The following is an 18,855-nucleotide window of genomic DNA, read 5'->3' on the forward strand; positions in this document are numbered from 1 at the left end:
TAGCATTATTTTGTTTGTCATTGTTATATTTTTTCACTGCATAAGTGTGTTTTCACAAGATCAGCATCTGTGAAGCGCCAGACTCTTAGCATGACGTTACAAACTTTTCAATGTTTACAGAGGATCCATTTTCTCAGAGATCACCATTGTCTAAGCAGAGTAGTCTATCATTCAAATACCACTTGTACCATGTACACACACATGTATGGCTCGCTTTTGACATATATTACCTTCTTCCTCTGGCATTTTTAGAGTTTTTTATGGAGTTTTCCAGAGTACAACACAAAATTGTATGGTTAACTGCTGCTCCGTGACGTTCTATGACATCATCTTTTTGGGCTTTTTCAATGAGGACTACCTATCTTCTGAAACTGATTTCTTTTCGACGAAGCAAAATATTAACTCATGATTTGGAATTAGAAGAGATGAAACAATTCTTAATTTGTATAATTTGTAGAATTTTTTTTTTTGTTTTACAGAAGATATGACCTCAGACATTATTTAGTGTCTTGATAGTAAATTACGAAATTTTGACCTGCTCCGTGATCGAATTTTCGCATTTTTTAAGTCTAAAGTCTAAATAAGTTTGAAATAAACCATGATATTTTAAAAATATTTAATTCACATCATTTAAATTTACTGTTGAAATATTTCTTCCAAATTTGGACATATTATGACATTAAAGAGGCTGGGGGGTTGTGGCCATTTTTAGACTATATTGATCTCCTTTAGAAGAAGAGCTCCATATGAAGATATAGAAAATGATCAAATTTTAAAACTAAAATTTTTGAAATTTTTCTTTGCCAAATGATAGTTGACATCTTAAGATATCATATCTAAAAAATTAAGTTAAATCTGGTGGTTAATTTGTGGTTAATTTGTTGACCCCCCAGACTCCTTAAGTAAAGAAGTTATGATGGTAGTCCACGAACTTTTCGAACAACCCTCGTAGATATTACTTCTTTAGTCTGAGAGGCATCTATTTACTAGGCAAAGATATTTAAAATTTGGAAGAAAAACATTGTGTTATTTATCCTATATATATATAAATATATATATATATATATATATATATATATATATATATATATATATATATATATATATATATATATATATTAAAATTTAAAAAAAAAAAAAGGTCCAGGGTTAGTGTTATGATGTATGGACCTTTTGCTCAATTTTTTCAAGCATAATGATCTTACTATATTTTAATTTTATATACACTGAACTAAATTAAATTTGATGAAATCTTGTTTTTATATTTGATCTCTTATCTTTTCAGTAAATTTCTGCAAGGAAACTGATGATAATTTTGGACCTCATCAATTTTTTCCTTCAACAAAACATATCCAGTGTAGACCAAATGCAGTTAGGAGCAGTATTATTAGAGGAGATCCTATGTACAGTATGAGGACAAACAGTCTTGCTTCAGGTATTTAAGATCAAGGTTTCATAATCTATTCAAAGGGCTCTATGCAATTAATACCAGTAAGTTTGTCCATAATCCAGTGATTTGTTTGTCCATCTTTGACCCATTTGGGCTTAACGCTCAAGTGTCACAGTAAAAAAATTACAAAAACATTAATTAAAATTTTTTGGCAAAATGTCAAGGTCAAAACAGGGATTCTCCAGAACCAATGGACCAATTTTAACCAAACTTGCCACAAAGTAATCTTGGGTAAAGGGAATTCAAATTTTTCCTTAAAGAAGAACTACATACCCTTTCAAGGGGGAGATAATTAAGAATGGGTGAAAATTTGGAGGCATAATTAACCAAGTTTCCCAGGGACATCAACGCTCCCCTCGGTAGTTATGGCCCTTAAGTTCTTCATCAGCAGATTTTTCCCCTATAGATAAGATTGTAGTCCCATTCTAACCCTGAGGGTCATAATTTTAACAAACTTGAATAAAACCGTCGCTTTGCTGTTCTTGAGAAGATTTTTCCTGTAAGAATTTGATTGCCCATTGTGCAAGTCGCCCGCATGGCACAGTGGTTAGAGTCTTGGAGTAAGGAGTTGATCCTTACATCGTGGGTTCGAATCCCACTGGGGGACGTAGAGACCAGTCCTTCTGATGAGACCGTATAAACTGAGGTCCAGTGTCGCAGTAGGTGCTGGCATGAAAAAGATCCCTCACTGCTCAATGGCCCTGAGTGCCGAGTATAGGTCAAAATTTGCAGCTCTCCACTGGCAAGTGGTGGCATCTCCATATGAGTGAAAAATTCTCGAGAGGGACATTAAACAATAAACAAACAAACAAACAAAAGGCCATTGTGCAAAAGTTTACTTGGAGATGACCCTTATAGGAGTTTCTTCCGATCCTCATGTAGCAATATAAAAAATGGAGGAGCAGATGAAGGATCTGATTTTAATAAGATTGGCATTTTTCCTAGACGTGCTCAGTTGAGCAATGTAGTTCATGGGCCTCTTGTTAACCTGTTAGTGAGGCATTCACCTCATATTTACATATTTATGCCCTCTTCACATGGAGAGTTTAATTCGCAGTAAATTAATTCGAAGTAAACTAATGCGAATTAAACTAATGCGAATTAGATTGCGTTCACACGAGAGCTACTGCGAAGTAAACTAATGCGAATTAAAATTATATTTCTACAGTAAGACTATTCTGTAAGCCTATTGTGACGTCATTTTCAAATCACGTCACATTGTGCAGAGCAGGTACATTTTACATAATGTCATAATGTCTGTACACATTTTATTGATTAACATAATTTTCTTTGGTTTTCCACTCAAAAATAGCACAAGTTACTATATCTGACCACCGACAAGTGGTCTTTGACTTAATTCTGCCCTTACGCATGCGTCAAAATTTAATTCGAATTAGCTTGGCTTAGCGTTCACACGGAGCTAATGCGAAGTAATTTAATGCGCAGTAAATTAATTCGAATTAAACTAATTCGCATTAAATTCTCTGTGTGAACGCGGTTCAAATTTAATTCGCAGTAACTTACGTTTAATTCGAAATAAACTCTCCGTGTGAACAGGGCATTAGTTTCATGACCAATAGATTGAATAAAGCAGTGGATAGTGCCCTGTGGGTCACATACCTGCCAACTGACCCCCAGTTAACAGTTTGCATCTCCAAAATCATTTCACCCCATTACTGATCACCTCCCCTGGATCATAATTATCTCCCCCAATTTCACCCTACTTAAAATATGAAATATATTTTCCATGACTAAAAAATTCAGACAAATTGTAGATCTCAATTGAGAAATGACACTATCTGTGCTTTGTTGTCTATCAAACAGGATAAAATTCTGATTGATATGAGTACAATCCTTCTAAGAAAATGTTTAAAGAAGGCAAGATGGGAGGCTAAATAACAGGAACCTGAAATAAACTGAAATTACAAAGAGCCAGGGGTGGTAAGCAGGCATATATGCCTGATATTTTTTTGATTTTTAAATAAGTGCCAGTCTTTGTTTACTTTATTTATTCTAATGATTAGATATTCTCATTGTTACTCACAGGTTTGAAATGTCATCAACATTTTTTCTATTAGAGTTATTTTTTCTATTAGAGTTATTCGTCTTTGATTCTGTGTTATTTTCCAGAAATAGCCTTTTTAGCTCACCTGGGCCGAAGGCTCGAGCTTTTCTGATCAAAATTTGTCCATTGTCTGTCGTCGTTGTCTTCGTCGTCGGCGTTGTTGTTGTCGTTGTAAACTTTTCACAATTTCATCTTCTTCTCCAAAACTACTGGGCCAGTTTCAACCAAACTTGGCACAGAGTATCTGTGGGTGAAGGGGATTCAAATTTGTTCAAATGAAGGGCCACGCCCTCTTTGAAGGGGAGATAATAAAGAATTAGTGAAAAATTAATAGCATCTTTTAAAAATCTTCTCAAGAACCACTGGGCCAGGAAAGATGAAACTCATGTGGAAGCATCCTCAGGTAGTGTAGATTCAAGTTTGTTCAAATCATGACCCCTGGGGGTAGGGTGGGGCCACAATGGAGGATCAAAGTTTTACATAGAAATATATAGGAAAAACCTTTCAAAATCTTCTTCTCAAGAATAACAAAGCCATGATTGGTCATATTTATATGGAAGCATCCTCAGGTAGTGTAAATTCAAGTTTGTTCAAATCATGACCCCCTGGGGTAGGGCGGGGCCACAAAGGAGGATCAAAGTTTTACATAAAAATATATAGGAAAAACCTTTAAAAATCTTCTTCTCAGGAACAGCAAAGCCATGATGAGTCATATTTATATGGAAGCATCCTCAGGTAGTGTAGATTCATGTTTGTTCAAATGATGACCCCTGGGATAGGGAGGAGCCACAATAGGGAATCAAATTTTTACAAAGGAATATATGGGAATTTTTTTTTTAAAATAACAAAGCCATTTGTTATATTGGCATGGAAGCATCATCAGGAAGTTTAAAATTCAACCCCCCCCCCCCTCCCCCCCGGGTAATCTTTTCAATACTGGACTGATTTGTGCTTTTGCCAAGCCAATGTGCTCAGGTGAGCGATGTGGCCCATGGGCCTCTTGTTTCCATTATATAGCCACTTTCACAAAAAGAATTAGATGTGGCCGCAAGATTATGAAAAAATCATTTTCTCAAAAAATTATTCTGTTGTTAGAGTGTGGCCACCATAAAAAAATTAAATTACATAGTTTTTCAGTGTACCAATTGTTAGCTTTCGGTTTCATGTTTTACTTTGTGTCAGCAGATGATATGTAAACAAAGATGACTATTTTTTACCCCAAAATTAAGGTTATTATCAACTATTTTGTAATTAAATATTAAAGGTGATGTATAATTGTAATTTTAACTACTGTAAATGTACTTTATTCCAGAAATTAATCCCACATGGAAAAAAAGTATGTCTACAGTATTTCTGAATCCCTAGTAAGGTGTTGAAATTAAAAGTTATTAAAAAAAATCCAGAAATCTGTGATTTTTTAATAATAATAAAAAAAAGACATTTTACCCCAACTTTGAGGTTTTCTTCAATTATTTTGTTAGTAAATGAATTTCATATAAAAGATCATGCATAATTATAATTTTAACTACTTCTAAATACTTGGTGGGAAGCTAAAAATTAATGTTATAAAAAATTTCCAGAAATCTGTGATTTTTTGTTCATTTTTATGTTTTTGCCCCAAAAATAACAAAAATATGACATTTCAAGAAAAAAAAATGAATAAAATGATACAAACAAAGAATGTTTTACACAAAAATTAGTATGCTTTGACATTTGTTTAATATGCTTGGGGCATATTTTGCTTCTTACTGATCCTTGTTCTTTGAAAATGTTTTCTTAAAGGCAGCTTTAAAGCTATGTATGGCGTATCTGACCTTGAAAAATAAATATACGAGATTGAGTGAAAATATACATGATATGCTGTATGTGTACTTAAGAAAGTGGGCTTCATATTTTAACGGCTTTGGTGTGGACAAAAATGCGCTAATTTAATAAATACCGCTAAGAAATCATTTATTAATACAATATACAGCACGTTAGTGTGTAGTGCTAATTCAAAAATACGCCAACAGCTCAATACCTAGTGATTGCGCTAAATTTTGAATATGCCAATTTATGTACACGTACAGTATGTTATTTACATTCAAAATAAAATTTTCACCGATTTTGAGCTTGAATAACCTTGCGTGTCTATAGTTAAATTGACTTTAAATTTGTCAGTTATTTAAATGTGGAGTTGGTTAATAAATTGGTTATTGTTTTAAATTTTTATTATCTTTAAAATGCGATTGATTTAAATTGTGTAATTTACATGAAAGTCCTATCTTTATGTAAAGTTTTAAAACAAATAGAAAGATCTTTTTGATTTTGGTGACCTGAACTTATCAAAAAATATGCCATATATGACTTTAAAATGTTGTAACATATTATGACCCTACATTTAACATCCCAACAATGTCATTTTCAGCTTACTTGTGCTAAAAGTTCAAGTGAGCTTTTCTGATCACATTTTGTCTGTAGTCCATCTGTAAACTTTTCAACTTCTTCTCCAGAACCACTGGGCCAATTTCAACCAAACTTGCAACAAAGCATTCTTGTGTAAACTAAAGGGTATTCAAATTTGTTCAAATGAAGGGCCTTACCCTTTTTCAAGGGGAGGTAACTCAGAAATAGTGAAAATTTGGTGGCATCTTTTAAAAATCTTCTTCTCAAGACCACTGGGCCCAAAAAGTTCAAACTTATAGGAAATCTTCTTTACCTAGAGTAGATTCAAAATTGTTCAAATGTTGACACTGGGGGGCTGGGGGGGGGGGGGGGGTTAGGCCTCAATGGCAGATCAAATTTTTACAAAGGAACATACAAGAGCAAGCTAATTCAGAGAATTTGTGTCCCCTGCTTAGGGAAAAAAGAAGAGCATACCCAGTTCGGGGGGGGGGGGGGGGTCACACTGCCCCCCTGTATTTGTAGAATTATTAAATGTATACATGTATATTGAAGCAAATTTAAATTTAAAAAAAGCCAATATGGATATAAAGATTTGATTGCTTATTCTTTAATATGTGTACATAGAAGATTCTTTTTAATATATACAGAATATTTATCACATTGTAATAATGATTTTATGAGTTTGTACACGCCAGACATCGTAACTTTTTCATTTCACATGTTGAATAGTATCATTTAGTAAATCCAAAAAAAAGAAAAAAAAAAACATTTAAAAAAAAAAAAGAGAACCATCCAGGGATTGAACCCGGGCCTCTCGCTTGCCAAGCGAGCATCATACCACTAGACCACAGAGGCACTTGAATATACAATAAATTAAATGCAAACATTAAGTCACATATAATGTTTATTTTCATGTTCGATATTGTCAAAATTTTAATCAATACAGGGTGTCTAATTTAGCCTTTACAAAACAGTTCTAATATATGTAATTAGAATATAAACAGATAAAGTCCGCCGACAACCTGTATTATACGTAATAACACTCCACATGCCCCTGTGCTAAACGACTTTTAATACAATAAATAAATAAAATAAAAAATGGGGTGCATAGTTAGAATAATCTAACTGTGTCTCGGGATGACCCTCACCACAGTTAGAATGCCCCCCCATATACCCGTAATGTAGCAGAAAATTGCAGAATCGCTCCGAAACGATTTTGGAGAAAAATAATGAAGTTGCATTGAAAATAACAGTCAAATTAATCATAACAAACCTTTTTGAGACTGTAAATACCTTTCATCTAAAAATTTAATCCATATTATGGAAGAATTCAACACTTTTTCCACCAACGTTTTTTACTCGCTTCAAATTTACACACCATGTTGACATTTGGAACTCTTGGGATTTTTCATAGTAAATGAACTGAGTTAGAGTTATCTCCCGTATTTTCTTCTGCTACATTGACAATACACAAAACGCATTCTATCGTTAAACCGGGTCCGTAGGATATTTATCATTTTCTGTCTAGGGGTGGGACACTTCGAGAGGGGTGAGAGAGGCTATAGGGAGTTATGGTATAAAATTTCTTTGCAAAAGCTCAAAAGCTTCTTGAGATATGGCCCGGAAACAAAAGTGTTACACACAGACGGAATTTATGACCTTGAACTTTGACCTATTGACCTCAAAATCTATAGAGGTCTTCCTTAGGCCACAGGGTGTTGTCATGTAAAATTTCATTAGAAAAGCTCAAAGAATTCGCGAGATATCGCGCGGAAACGAAAGTGTTAAAACAGACAGAATTTATGAAGTTATGACCTTGACCTTCGACCTTTTGACCTCAAAATCAATACAGTTCTTCTTTAGGCGATAGGGAGTTGCTATGCAAAATTTCATTGCGAATGCTCAAAGGGTTCTCGAGATATCGCGCGGAAACGAAAGTGTTACAGACAGACAGAAATACAGACGGACGGACGGACCCAAATTAATATCCCCCACTTTCAGTGAAAGCGGGGGACAAAAAATCTTTTTTCAAGAACTGCAGAGAGCCTTGATTATTCATTTTATAATGATAGCATCCTCAGGTATTGTAAATTTCAGTTTGTTTAAATCATGACCCCAAGAGGTAGGGTGGGGCCACAATTGGGGATCAAAGTTTTACAAAGGAATATATAAAAGAAATCTTCTGTTCAAGAACAGCAAAACCATTAGTTATATTGATCTAGAAGCATCCTCAGGTAGTATAAAATTAAAGTCCCCCTCCCCATGTAAACTTTTCAATACCAAACTGATTCGTGCTTTTTCTTAGCCAATGTGCTCAGGTGAGCGATTAGGCCCATGGGCCTCTTGTTTGGCAGGTATGGGGTTATTACTCCCTGCCCCCCCCCCCCCCCCAACTAAGTGCCATAAAAATAAAAGTGAGTTATTTTATTTCATGAGTTATGCTTCTCATGAAATTGAGTGATGATTTATTCTTCGCATATATTCAAGAATCTGCAGTACTGTATATAGTTATTAAAATCCTCATTATTCTATGGACCTATTGGACATTTGCAAAATAGTGTACAGCGGACTTCGGACTGTACAAGCAGACTTTTCAAAGGGACCAGAATACAAAAGGACCAGTATAAAAATTGAAAAAGTTCAAATTATAACAAATCATCTGAAATTGTATAGGGCTCTAATAACTATTTTTAGCTCACCTGAGCCAAAGGTTCAAGTGAGCTTTTCTGATCAAAATTTGTCCGTTGTCTGTTGTCGTCGTTGGCATCGTCGTAAACTTTTCACATTTTCATCTTCTTCTCCAGAACCACTGGGCCAATTTCAACCAAACTTGCCACAAAGTATCCTTGGGTAAAGGGGATTCAAGTTTGTTTAAATGAAGGTCCACACCTTCTTCCAAGGGGAGATAATTAGGAATTCGTGAAAAATTAATGGCATCATTAAAATCTTCTTCTCAAGAACCACTGTGCTTGAAAATATGAAACTTATGTGGAAGCATCCTCAGGTAGTGTAGATTCAAGTTTGTTCAAACCATGACCCCCAGGGGTCGGATGGGGCCACAATGGGCGATCAAAGTTTTACATAGGAATATATAGGGAAAATCTTTAAAAATCTTTTTCTCAAGAACAGCAAAGCCATAATTGGTCATATTTACATGGAAGCATCCTCAAGTAGTGTAGATTCAAGTTTTTTCAAATCATGACCCCCGGGAGTCAGGTGGGGCCACAATGGGCGATCAACGTTTTACATACATGTAGGAATATATAGGGAAAATCTTTAAAAATCTTCTTCTCAAGAACAGCAAAGCTATAATTGGTCATATTTACATGGAAGCATCCTCAGGTAGTGTATATTCAAGTTTGTACAAATCATGACCCCTGGGGGTCGGGTGGGGCTACAATGGGCGACCAAAGTTTTACATAGGAATATATAGGAAAAATCTTAAGAAATCTTCTTCTCAAGAACAACAAAGCCATAATGGATCATATTTATATGGTAGCATCCTCAGGTAGTGTAGATTCAAGTTTGTTTGAATCATGACCCCTGGGGGTCGGGTGGGGCCACAATGGAGAATCAAAGTTTTACATAGGAAAACATAGTAGAAATCTTTAAAAATCTTCTTCACAAGAACATCAAAGCCATGATTGGTCATATTTACATGGAAGCATCCTCAGATAGTGTACGTTCAAATTTCTTCAAATCATGACCCCCAGGGGTAGGGTGGGGCCACAATGGGCGATGAAAATTTTACATAGGAACACATAGTAAAAATCTTTAAAAAAAAAACTATTTCTTAAGAACAACAAAGCCATGATTGGTCATATTTATATGGAAGTATTCTTAGATAGTGTACATTCAAGTTTGTTCAAATCATGACCCCCGGGGGTCGGGTGGGGCCACAATGGGTGATCAAAATTTTACATAGGAATATATAAGAAAAATCTTTAAAAATCTTCTTCTCAAGAACAGCAAAGCCATGATTGGTCATATTTATATGGAAGCATCCTCAGATAGTGTACATTCAAATTTGTTCGAATCATGACCCCCGGGGGTAGGGTGGGGCCACAATGGGCGATCAAAGTTTTACAAAGGAACACATAGTAAAAATCTTTAAAAAAAAACTATTTCTTAAGAACAGCAAAGCCATGATTGGTCATATTTATATGGAAGCATTCTTAGATAGTGTACATTCAAGTTCGTTCAAACATGAGCCCTGGGGGTCGGGTGGGGCCACAATGGGTGATCAAAGTTTTACATAGGAATACATAGGTTAAATCTTTAAAAATCTTCTACTGAAGAACAGCAAAGCCACGATTGGTCATATTTAAATGGAAGCATCCTCAGATAATGTATATTCAAATATGTTCAATTCATGACACCCCCCCCCCCCCCCCCCCACAAACCACTTTTATATTTAAACTTTTCAACCTTTCAAGACTGAAGTGATTTCTGCTTTTTCCTAGCCATTATGAGTGCTCAGGTGAGCGATGTGGCCCCTGGGCCTCTTGTTTTAGTATTATTTTAATCAAAGGATCCTGTTGAAATTCTTATTTTGATTGGTTTGATTAGAAAGTTTGCAGAAAATTTATATATATGATGTACTAATAAGTCCTGCTTTAATTTCAGCAAAGATTGGTACAGAGGTTCAATTTCACATTCTGTACATTTTTAATTTTCAAACTGAACACACAACTTCCAATGATGAGAAAACCATATATTTTTGCATGTCCTGCATGGTTTGTTGTTAATTTGATGGCGAGGGAAAAAAACTACTCAATTTTGATTAAAAATCTCAAGTCGAAAAGTACACAATCATTCAGATCTTGGTAAGTTTTTTCCCCATCAGATATACTCATGTGCATCATTTAGCCAAGAAAACACATACAGTCTATGTGACGTATTCTTCCTTAATTATCAGTTATTATTTCAACATGTATGGCATGGTAGTTTCGATGCCCCAAATTAAATGGGCATTGAGGTATCAGTAAAGAATATCTGTTATAACAGACGTTCTATCAACTACTCCTACTGCATGTTTTGGGGCCTTGTGCAACATGCCTCTCTGTATTCTTCTATGCTTGACCATTTTACGTTAGATTATGAACAGCATGGGATGCATTTCTTCATACTCGCTGTAGAAGCACTGATACTAAAATGTCCTATTTTAGACACAATGGATAATTTCGAAACCAAATTTAATGAAAATAAATAAAAAACCTTTTCTCGGAAACAAAAATATGCCCTGTTATGTTTTTGGCTTCCTTTTGCTCAATACTTAATGTTGTAGATACCAAAATCTTCTCAATCTTTTTAATAAAATCCGTACATGTAATGGACAGGCACGTAGCATTGATGTTGAAAGTGTGTTTTTTTAGGGGGGGGGGGCCCAACTAAAAAAGGTTTAAATATATTTGCATTGGAGGATTTCACTTTACATGTACTGTATCAAAAGAATGGAGGGAGAGGGAGGCAACGGCTTTTTAATGAACATTTTAATATAAATTAAAAATATTTATTTTAAGATTGGATCAGATACTCCGTCTGTATATAAAAGGCGGCTGACATCTATTAAATGAATCGAGCGGGGATATCAAAATCACTACAAAAAATTCACTATATTTATAGAAAATCTAAAGAGATCAGGAATCCATGTTTCCTGCAAAGTATAATTGTATATCTCTATTTAATTCAAATTCAATATATATTAGGGCACATATCATCATTTCTTATTTTTCCTTCTTTTTCTTGGGGGGGGGGGGGGGGTTAAATACACAGACCAAACAAAAAAATTAAATCTTAATAATCAAATAATAATATACATGTAATAAGATTTAAAAAATAAGTAAAGAAAATTTAAGTAAAATAAAATAAATAACTAAACAAGTAAGAGAGAAAAAAGAAGTTCAACAAATTCACATTCTGACATTGTGTGTTTAAGGGGGTGGGGCATACAACGCTTTTATAAGCAAAAAGTTTCATACAATTTTAGGCTCTCGCTGTGACTTCTGTTTGTGAAACGTAGAAGTTAACGTCATGTTCCGCATTTATTCCTATTCATAAATGTCACAGAAGTTTGCAGTCTATCGATAATCATTAAATTAAGTATACCCTTGAAGAAATAAAAAGGTGATTAATAAGTTCTACACTGTGACATGTTCCCCTTATTTGAAGTCCAAAGTCTGAAGTCTGTAGTCCATTATCCGCTATTCCGCAAATGTCCATTACAGGGTTGTAATATACTTAGGTGACTCTTATATGGCCATTGAGCCTCGATCTTATTTACTGTTAAACAACCCGTTCTAGACATCATTTATCAACTTAGGACAAATTTAAACTATGATGTAAAAATGATGTAAAAATTTAAATATCACAACTTGGAAAATGAAAGTTTGGATTAATAACAGTTTCTCATATACTTTTTGACTGTGATCAAAGTAAAGGGGAAAGATGTGGTGTATGGTTAACAGCAGTATTATGGTCAACTTATTCTAATCACTAATGATAAAAGGTTTACTTAATACTTTAAAACTGTGCAGCCAGCAATTAAGAAACCATTTATTGATTCAATTGTTTGAGAATTTAAATGCTACATGGTTGATTAAATTCTCATCAAGTATTAAATTTCAACAAATGACACTACAAGACATATTTATATGTTGCGTCTTTAGTTTGTAGAACATAACAATTAAATCTTTTCTAGAATCAAACAATGTGTAGGCTCTCCTTCAGATTTAAAACAGGAATAGAAACATTTTATTGTGATTATATGTTTGAGTGTTTATGCATATCATGGCCAATTTTAGTATTGTCTTGAGGGATTTAGAGGAACAAGATGAGTTTCATCTGCCTAGAATCAATGCTAGTGTTATTAAACACCTTTTGTGGTACAAATCACACACAAGTGAGTTAAAATTTCTAATATTCTATCTGCAACATAGCATTTCTGCTAACTTTGAAAGCCATTATGACTCTTTGAAGTAAACTTTTGGGGAGTCATAGATAATTTTTAAGAATCAAAATACATTCTGGTTCTGCTTTCAGTAGTTAGACTAGCTATACAGTAAAACATGCTTATAATGAAGTGCCAGAGATGGACGATTTTGCTTCATTATAAACGTAATTTGTTTTATCCATAAGGCTCACAATATGTTTTAAAGCCACAGGGAATGAAAATCATTTTGCTGTAAGTGCCAATTCATTATAAGCATGCTTGCTATAAGTGTGTTTTACTGTACTTCCTTACATTCAAACAGTTTCCATAAGGCTATTTTTCAGGGGTTCTGGTGTTAGGGTGGGGCTCTAATGATTATGTAGTGAATATGCATTAATTCTTTAAAAATCTTCTTCTCTGCTCCTGGTAACTAAGCCGATGAACTAAGTACATTGTTATGATGAGCAAGAGTGCCTCTTCCAAAATTGTGAATTTCATGGCCCATGGGTCAGGGGTTCTGGGGGGCTTATTTATTATATGCTGAAAATGAATTAATGCTTTGAAAATCTTCTCCTCTGCCCCATGATATTAAGCAAACAAACTAAATAATATTTACGATGAGAAAGGGTGCCTCTTCCAAAATTGTGAATTTCATGGCCCCTGGGTTCTGGTGCTTGGGTGGGGCTCTATTGATTAATTAGCAAAAATGCATTAATGCTTTGAAAATCTTCTCCTCTGCCCCTGAGTACTAAGCAATCAAACTAAATGCAATAATATCCATGTAAATATATTAAATATAATTATAATTAAATGTGCTTTTTCTTTGCTCCTGGGTATCTTAGGAGGCAAACAGAGTACATGATTGTAATAAGTGAAGCAAATGAGAGTTATTCCCCTTTGCTAGATTGTTTTAATAAGGAAATCCTTGTATATAATTTAATTAACAGGTTATTTGATTGATTGAGAATACAAGAAAGAATGTTAAACAAAATAAAAATGAATGTTTGGTTTAAATGAGCAAAGCATGCTCAATGTCAGATTCTTGACTGGAAAGCAATATAAAAGATTGACATAAAGATAATTTATATATTTAATAGAAGTTATAATTGTATACAGTATACTTACACTATGGTGATCTCTATGACAGTAGATGAGTTATTGTCAGGTAAAGTCATGGTTTACACGAGACTGGATAAAGATGTTTTATACTTAATCAAAGTGAACAAAGAATCACAGAGAGCAAGAGTGACTTGTAATTAGTGACAAGTGGCAAATAGCCACATTGTATAGCCAAGTCTCTGTGTACTGAATTGTAGTACTAGGCAATGGACAAAAACATGTCTGTATATATTGAATACCTTACACAATGGGCAAGTGTCCATTGTATTTGTATATTCTGCATTCATTACCATCCCTGTAAGACTTGGGAAAACCAAGTATGATCCCAAGGAGATCAATCAGATCTAATGCACCACAATAAGCAAGGGTATTTTTTACCAGATTTTTGAAATTCTAGGTCAACATTGCTTTGTCTATCAGTTCATTTTGTTTTATACTTCTGTGGATCCTATACAGTGTTGTGTAATACTCAGGTGACTGTTAAGGCCCTAGGGCCTCTTGTTATTTACATTTATTTATTTTTTTTTAAACAGAAAATGGTCTTTATTAACTCTACTGGTCAGAGACCAGAAGAGCTTATGCGATAGTAAGGTGTCTGTCATCCGTCTGTCTGTCTGTTCGTCCGTCTGTAAACAATTTTTCAAAATGCCACTCCTCCTACAGTTTTGTTCTGATTTCAATATAACTTGGTACACAAGTAGACTACACTAAGATACATAATTCTGTGTTTCGGTTTTTGATTTCAATGAACAGTGTTGCCATGGTTACTAAAAATAAAGATTTCTGTGAAATACTTTCAAAATGCTAGTCCTCCTACATTTTTTATCTGATTTCATTATAACTTGGCACACAAGTAGACTACACTAAGATACATAATTCTATCTATCGGTTTTTGATTTCAATGAATGGTGTTGCCATGGTTACTAAAAACAGAAATTTCTGTGAAAGAAGTTCAAAACGCTACTCCTTCTACAATTTTGATCTCTTTTCAAAATAACTTGGCACACAAGTAGACTACACTAAGGTACATAATTCTGTGTATCCGTTTTTGATATTGATGAACGGTGTTGTCATGGTTACAAAAAATAGAAATTTGCTTGAAATACTTTCAAAATGCTACTCCTCCTACAGTTTTGGTCTGATTTTAGTATAACTTGAAACACAAGTGACTACACTAAGATACATAATTCTCTGTACCAGTTTTGAATTTTGATTAACAGTGTTGCCATGGTTACTAAAAATAGAATTTTTATTGAAATACTTTCAAAATGCTACTCCTCCTACATGTTTTGTCTGATTTCAGTATAACTTGACATACAAGTAGACTACACTTAGATACACAATTGTCATTGTTGCTTTTTGATTTTGTTGAATGATGTTGCCACTGTTACTTAAATCGAAATTTCTGTAAAATTATTTTAAAAGTATACTCCTCCTACAGTTTTATTCTGATTGCAATAAATCTTGCCTCAAAAACAGACTAAACCAAGGATCATTATTCTATTTATTGCTGTTGCAAAGTTTCAAGTCCAAATGCTACTTTTATTTTCCTTTATAAGTACAACCAGTAGAGCTACAGTCTCATCAGTTACTTCTGGTTTTTTGCAAATGTTTTTAAGGTGCAATATTTTTCTGGTGTCCTAAATGTTACTTTTCTTTAAATGAGGATCTATTTAACTTGAAAAACGTAAATGGAAGATTTAAATATTAGAATAAATCATAAAGTTTATATTTATTTAATCAATATATAACATTTTCCCTACAAAAATGCAAATGAAAAGATATGTAGACATGAGATTAGGTAAAAGTCAAAATGTTCATACATGTACATACAGGTTTCTGCAATACATTTTTATCTCTAAATTATAAAACCACATTTTTAAAATACTTAAAACTTTTATAATAAAAAGGAAACACTCAATGTATTCTGAACTTTTTTTATGATTTGGCTATTACCGTTCACGGTAGCTCAGTCGGTAGAGCGCTCGCTCCGTGATCGGGAGGTCGTGAGTTCAAATCTCGGCCGCGACAGACCTAAGTCGATAAAAAATGGGTAGCAACTGTTCCTTCGCCATGCGCTCGGCACTTTGAATTGAAAGTTGCGTTTCCTTCGGATGAGACCTTAAAAACCGAGGCCCCGTGTCATGGCAGGCGTTGGCACGATAAAGATCCCTCACTGCTCAATGGCCCTGAGTGCTGAGTAAAGGTCAAAATTTGAAGCCCTTCACCGGTATATGGTGACGCCTCTATATGAGTGAAAAATTCTCGAATGGGACCTAAAACAATATACAATCAATCAATCAATCATTTGGCTATTCATAAAATTACTTACCATGATAAAATATTTTGACTGTGATTAAAAAAAATATACCTAAATATCATCAAATTGAATTAAAAAAATGTTTTAAAATCAGTGCAATTAAAATATAGATGCAGCTAAATATACATGAATAAATAAAAGGTTTAAATATATATAAAAGCATCATATTGATATTGCAATGTATTCTGAAAATATCAATAGTATTAATCACAGTCAAAATATTTTATCATGATAAGTAATTTTATGAATAGCCAAATGATAAAAAAAGTTTAGAGTACATCGAGTGTTTCCTTTTTATTATAAAAGTTAGAAGTATTTGCTCTCATAGATCTGCAATATGTTTCCAGCACAATTGAGACATTTCCTCCCACTTCCCAACTCTCCATAGATACAGTCCCTGAAACGTTCTACTTTCCCACTTGAACAGTGTGGGAACACTGAATGAACAGTGAATGAACGCTGAACGAACGGTTAGTGAACGATGTCTGAATGCTGAACACAACTTGGTGAACAGTTGGTGAACGGTGAGCAAACACAGAACGCACTGGAAGCGCAAACGCGAGCGCAAAGTGAACGGTGAATGCAAGATGAACGATTTATTCGGAATGCCTCTGATCTTTTCCTTGCATTGAAACTATTCTCTTGTATTCTAATGTCAGGTGCCAAAAAAGAAAAATAAAATAAACAAATCAATGAATAAATAAATAAAGAAAAATAAATGTTCCAAAATTGTCCTAAGAAAGACGATACATGCACATTAAGTAAAACTATTAATTTAAGTTTCCTACAATATTTTCTGCACATATACGTGATGTTTAAATTCATGCAGCCTTTTAATCACACGATTTTTATCACTGTAAAACATTGTAATTGTTACCGAATGCTGTACATGTAGTAAAAAAGATAAAATTATTCTAGATGTAAAATAAATATGTTTATTCTTATTTGATATATAAACTCATTACAAATAATGTGGATTTTAGAAGAGAAAACTACAGATTTATAGAATGAATTACAATGGTTGTAACAACCATGCATATTAATGTGCAAAGGCAATTCCGTGTAAAATGAAAAGAAAAAAAAACTAGAAACTCATTGCGAGCAATGAGATGTCTTCCGTCTGATTCTGGAAATAAAAACAAAAATTCAAGCTGAAAAAGTGATAAAAGAAATTTAGACACTCTGGGGGGATTTAACCCTGGTCGTCAGCGTGAAAATCCAACGTGCTAGCCATTAACCATTCACTTTTTTGCATCACTTCTTGTCACGACCAAAAGTAGTGGCGATACAAGATTTTCTCACGATTCAAATAAACTGATGACTGACTATCAGTCCTGAAACTTTTAAACTTCAGTCATTTACTGTTGCCGAGCAATATTGTGAGAACAAATTCTTATTTTTAGGACAGGTAAACACGCAATCAGAAGTGAATTTTCTAAAAATTTTAGCAAGTTTTAATTTAAAAAGAAAAGTTGAAATTTTTTATATCTTTGATCACTTCCTATGACAAGCGGAAGTGACGACTGACGCATTTAACCCAAATGGTTTTGCCTACTCCTCAAAGTCTATTACTCATAAAAGATTGGTGTTTTAATCTTTTACCTGTTTTTGAGATCTCGCTCAGACTTCTCATTTTGAGGCCAGAAAAACACGCGTCCAGAAGTGAATCATTGAAAGATAATTAAGGTTCCTCTAGACATTCGCACTCTGAATAACATATTTAAAATTCATTTCAAATACTTTATTTATAAGAATATTTATGGGAAAGTAAAATACTCAAACTATTTAGTTTTTCTCTTATAACCAGAAGTTGTCGTTTTTGTTTCCGGTGGGACCAACATCTTTCGAATCTGCGAAAAAGATGCAATAAAGTGATGCAATTTTTAATCAAAAAAAGAAAAGTTGAAATTTTTGATTTTTTGATCACTTCCTGTGACACTGGAAGTGATGGCTGACACTCTGAACCCAAATGGTTTTGCGTACATCTTAAGGTCTGTTTGATGTCTTAATCTCTTACCGTTTCGAGATCTTGCTCAGACAACTTCTCATTTTGAGTACAGAAAAACACATGACCGGAAGTGAATTTTACAAAGATATATGATGTTACTCTAGACATTTGCAGTCTGAATAACATATTTAAAATTCATTTCAAATCCTTTATCTACAAAAGATATTAATGGGAAAGAAAAATACTCAAATTATGTAGTTTTTCTCTTATAACCGGTGGGACCTACATATTTCGAAACTACAAAAGAGATGCAAAAATTTGATATAAGTATTAATTTAAGAAAAGGAAAGTTGAAATTTTACGACTTCTTTAATCACTTCCGTAAGCGACCAGAAGTGCCTACGATGAACGAAAAGTAGCGACCAGGCTTGTACCTATCACGATCTATAATCCCTGAAAGTTTCACATTTTAAATTCAGAAAATGGTCTGCGAATTTCCAAATTTCCTCTCCAGATCAAGTTCATCTTACGACACATCTCTCCTGAAAATTTCATGTAAATCCATCCAATAGTCTTTGAGAAATCACGTGCACAAAATAAGAAAGTCAAAAAAATAAGAATAATAACTAGATACTCG

General features: G+C 33.9%; 1 protein-coding gene across 1 annotated transcript in view; it reads left to right on the top strand.

The window, feature by feature from the left end:
- LOC133190573 (uncharacterized) overlaps positions 1-18,855 on the top strand; it is a 104,022-nt gene that overhangs the window by 68,131 nt on the left and 17,036 nt on the right. Inside the window, exon 3 of the mRNA XM_061326275.1 lies at positions 1,286-1,435. Within this exon, the coding sequence (XP_061182259.1) occupies positions 1,286-1,435 (150 nt within the window). The remainder of the gene's footprint in view (positions 1-1,285; positions 1,436-18,855) is intronic.

The sequence above is a fragment of the Saccostrea echinata genome, unplaced genomic scaffold, assembly GCF_033153115.1.
Source record: "Saccostrea echinata isolate AGI-Se365-2 ecotype Australia unplaced genomic scaffold, CSIRO_AGI_Sech_v1 ptg000022l, whole genome shotgun sequence".
Taxonomy (NCBI): Eukaryota; Metazoa; Mollusca; class Bivalvia; order Ostreida; family Ostreidae; genus Saccostrea; species Saccostrea echinata.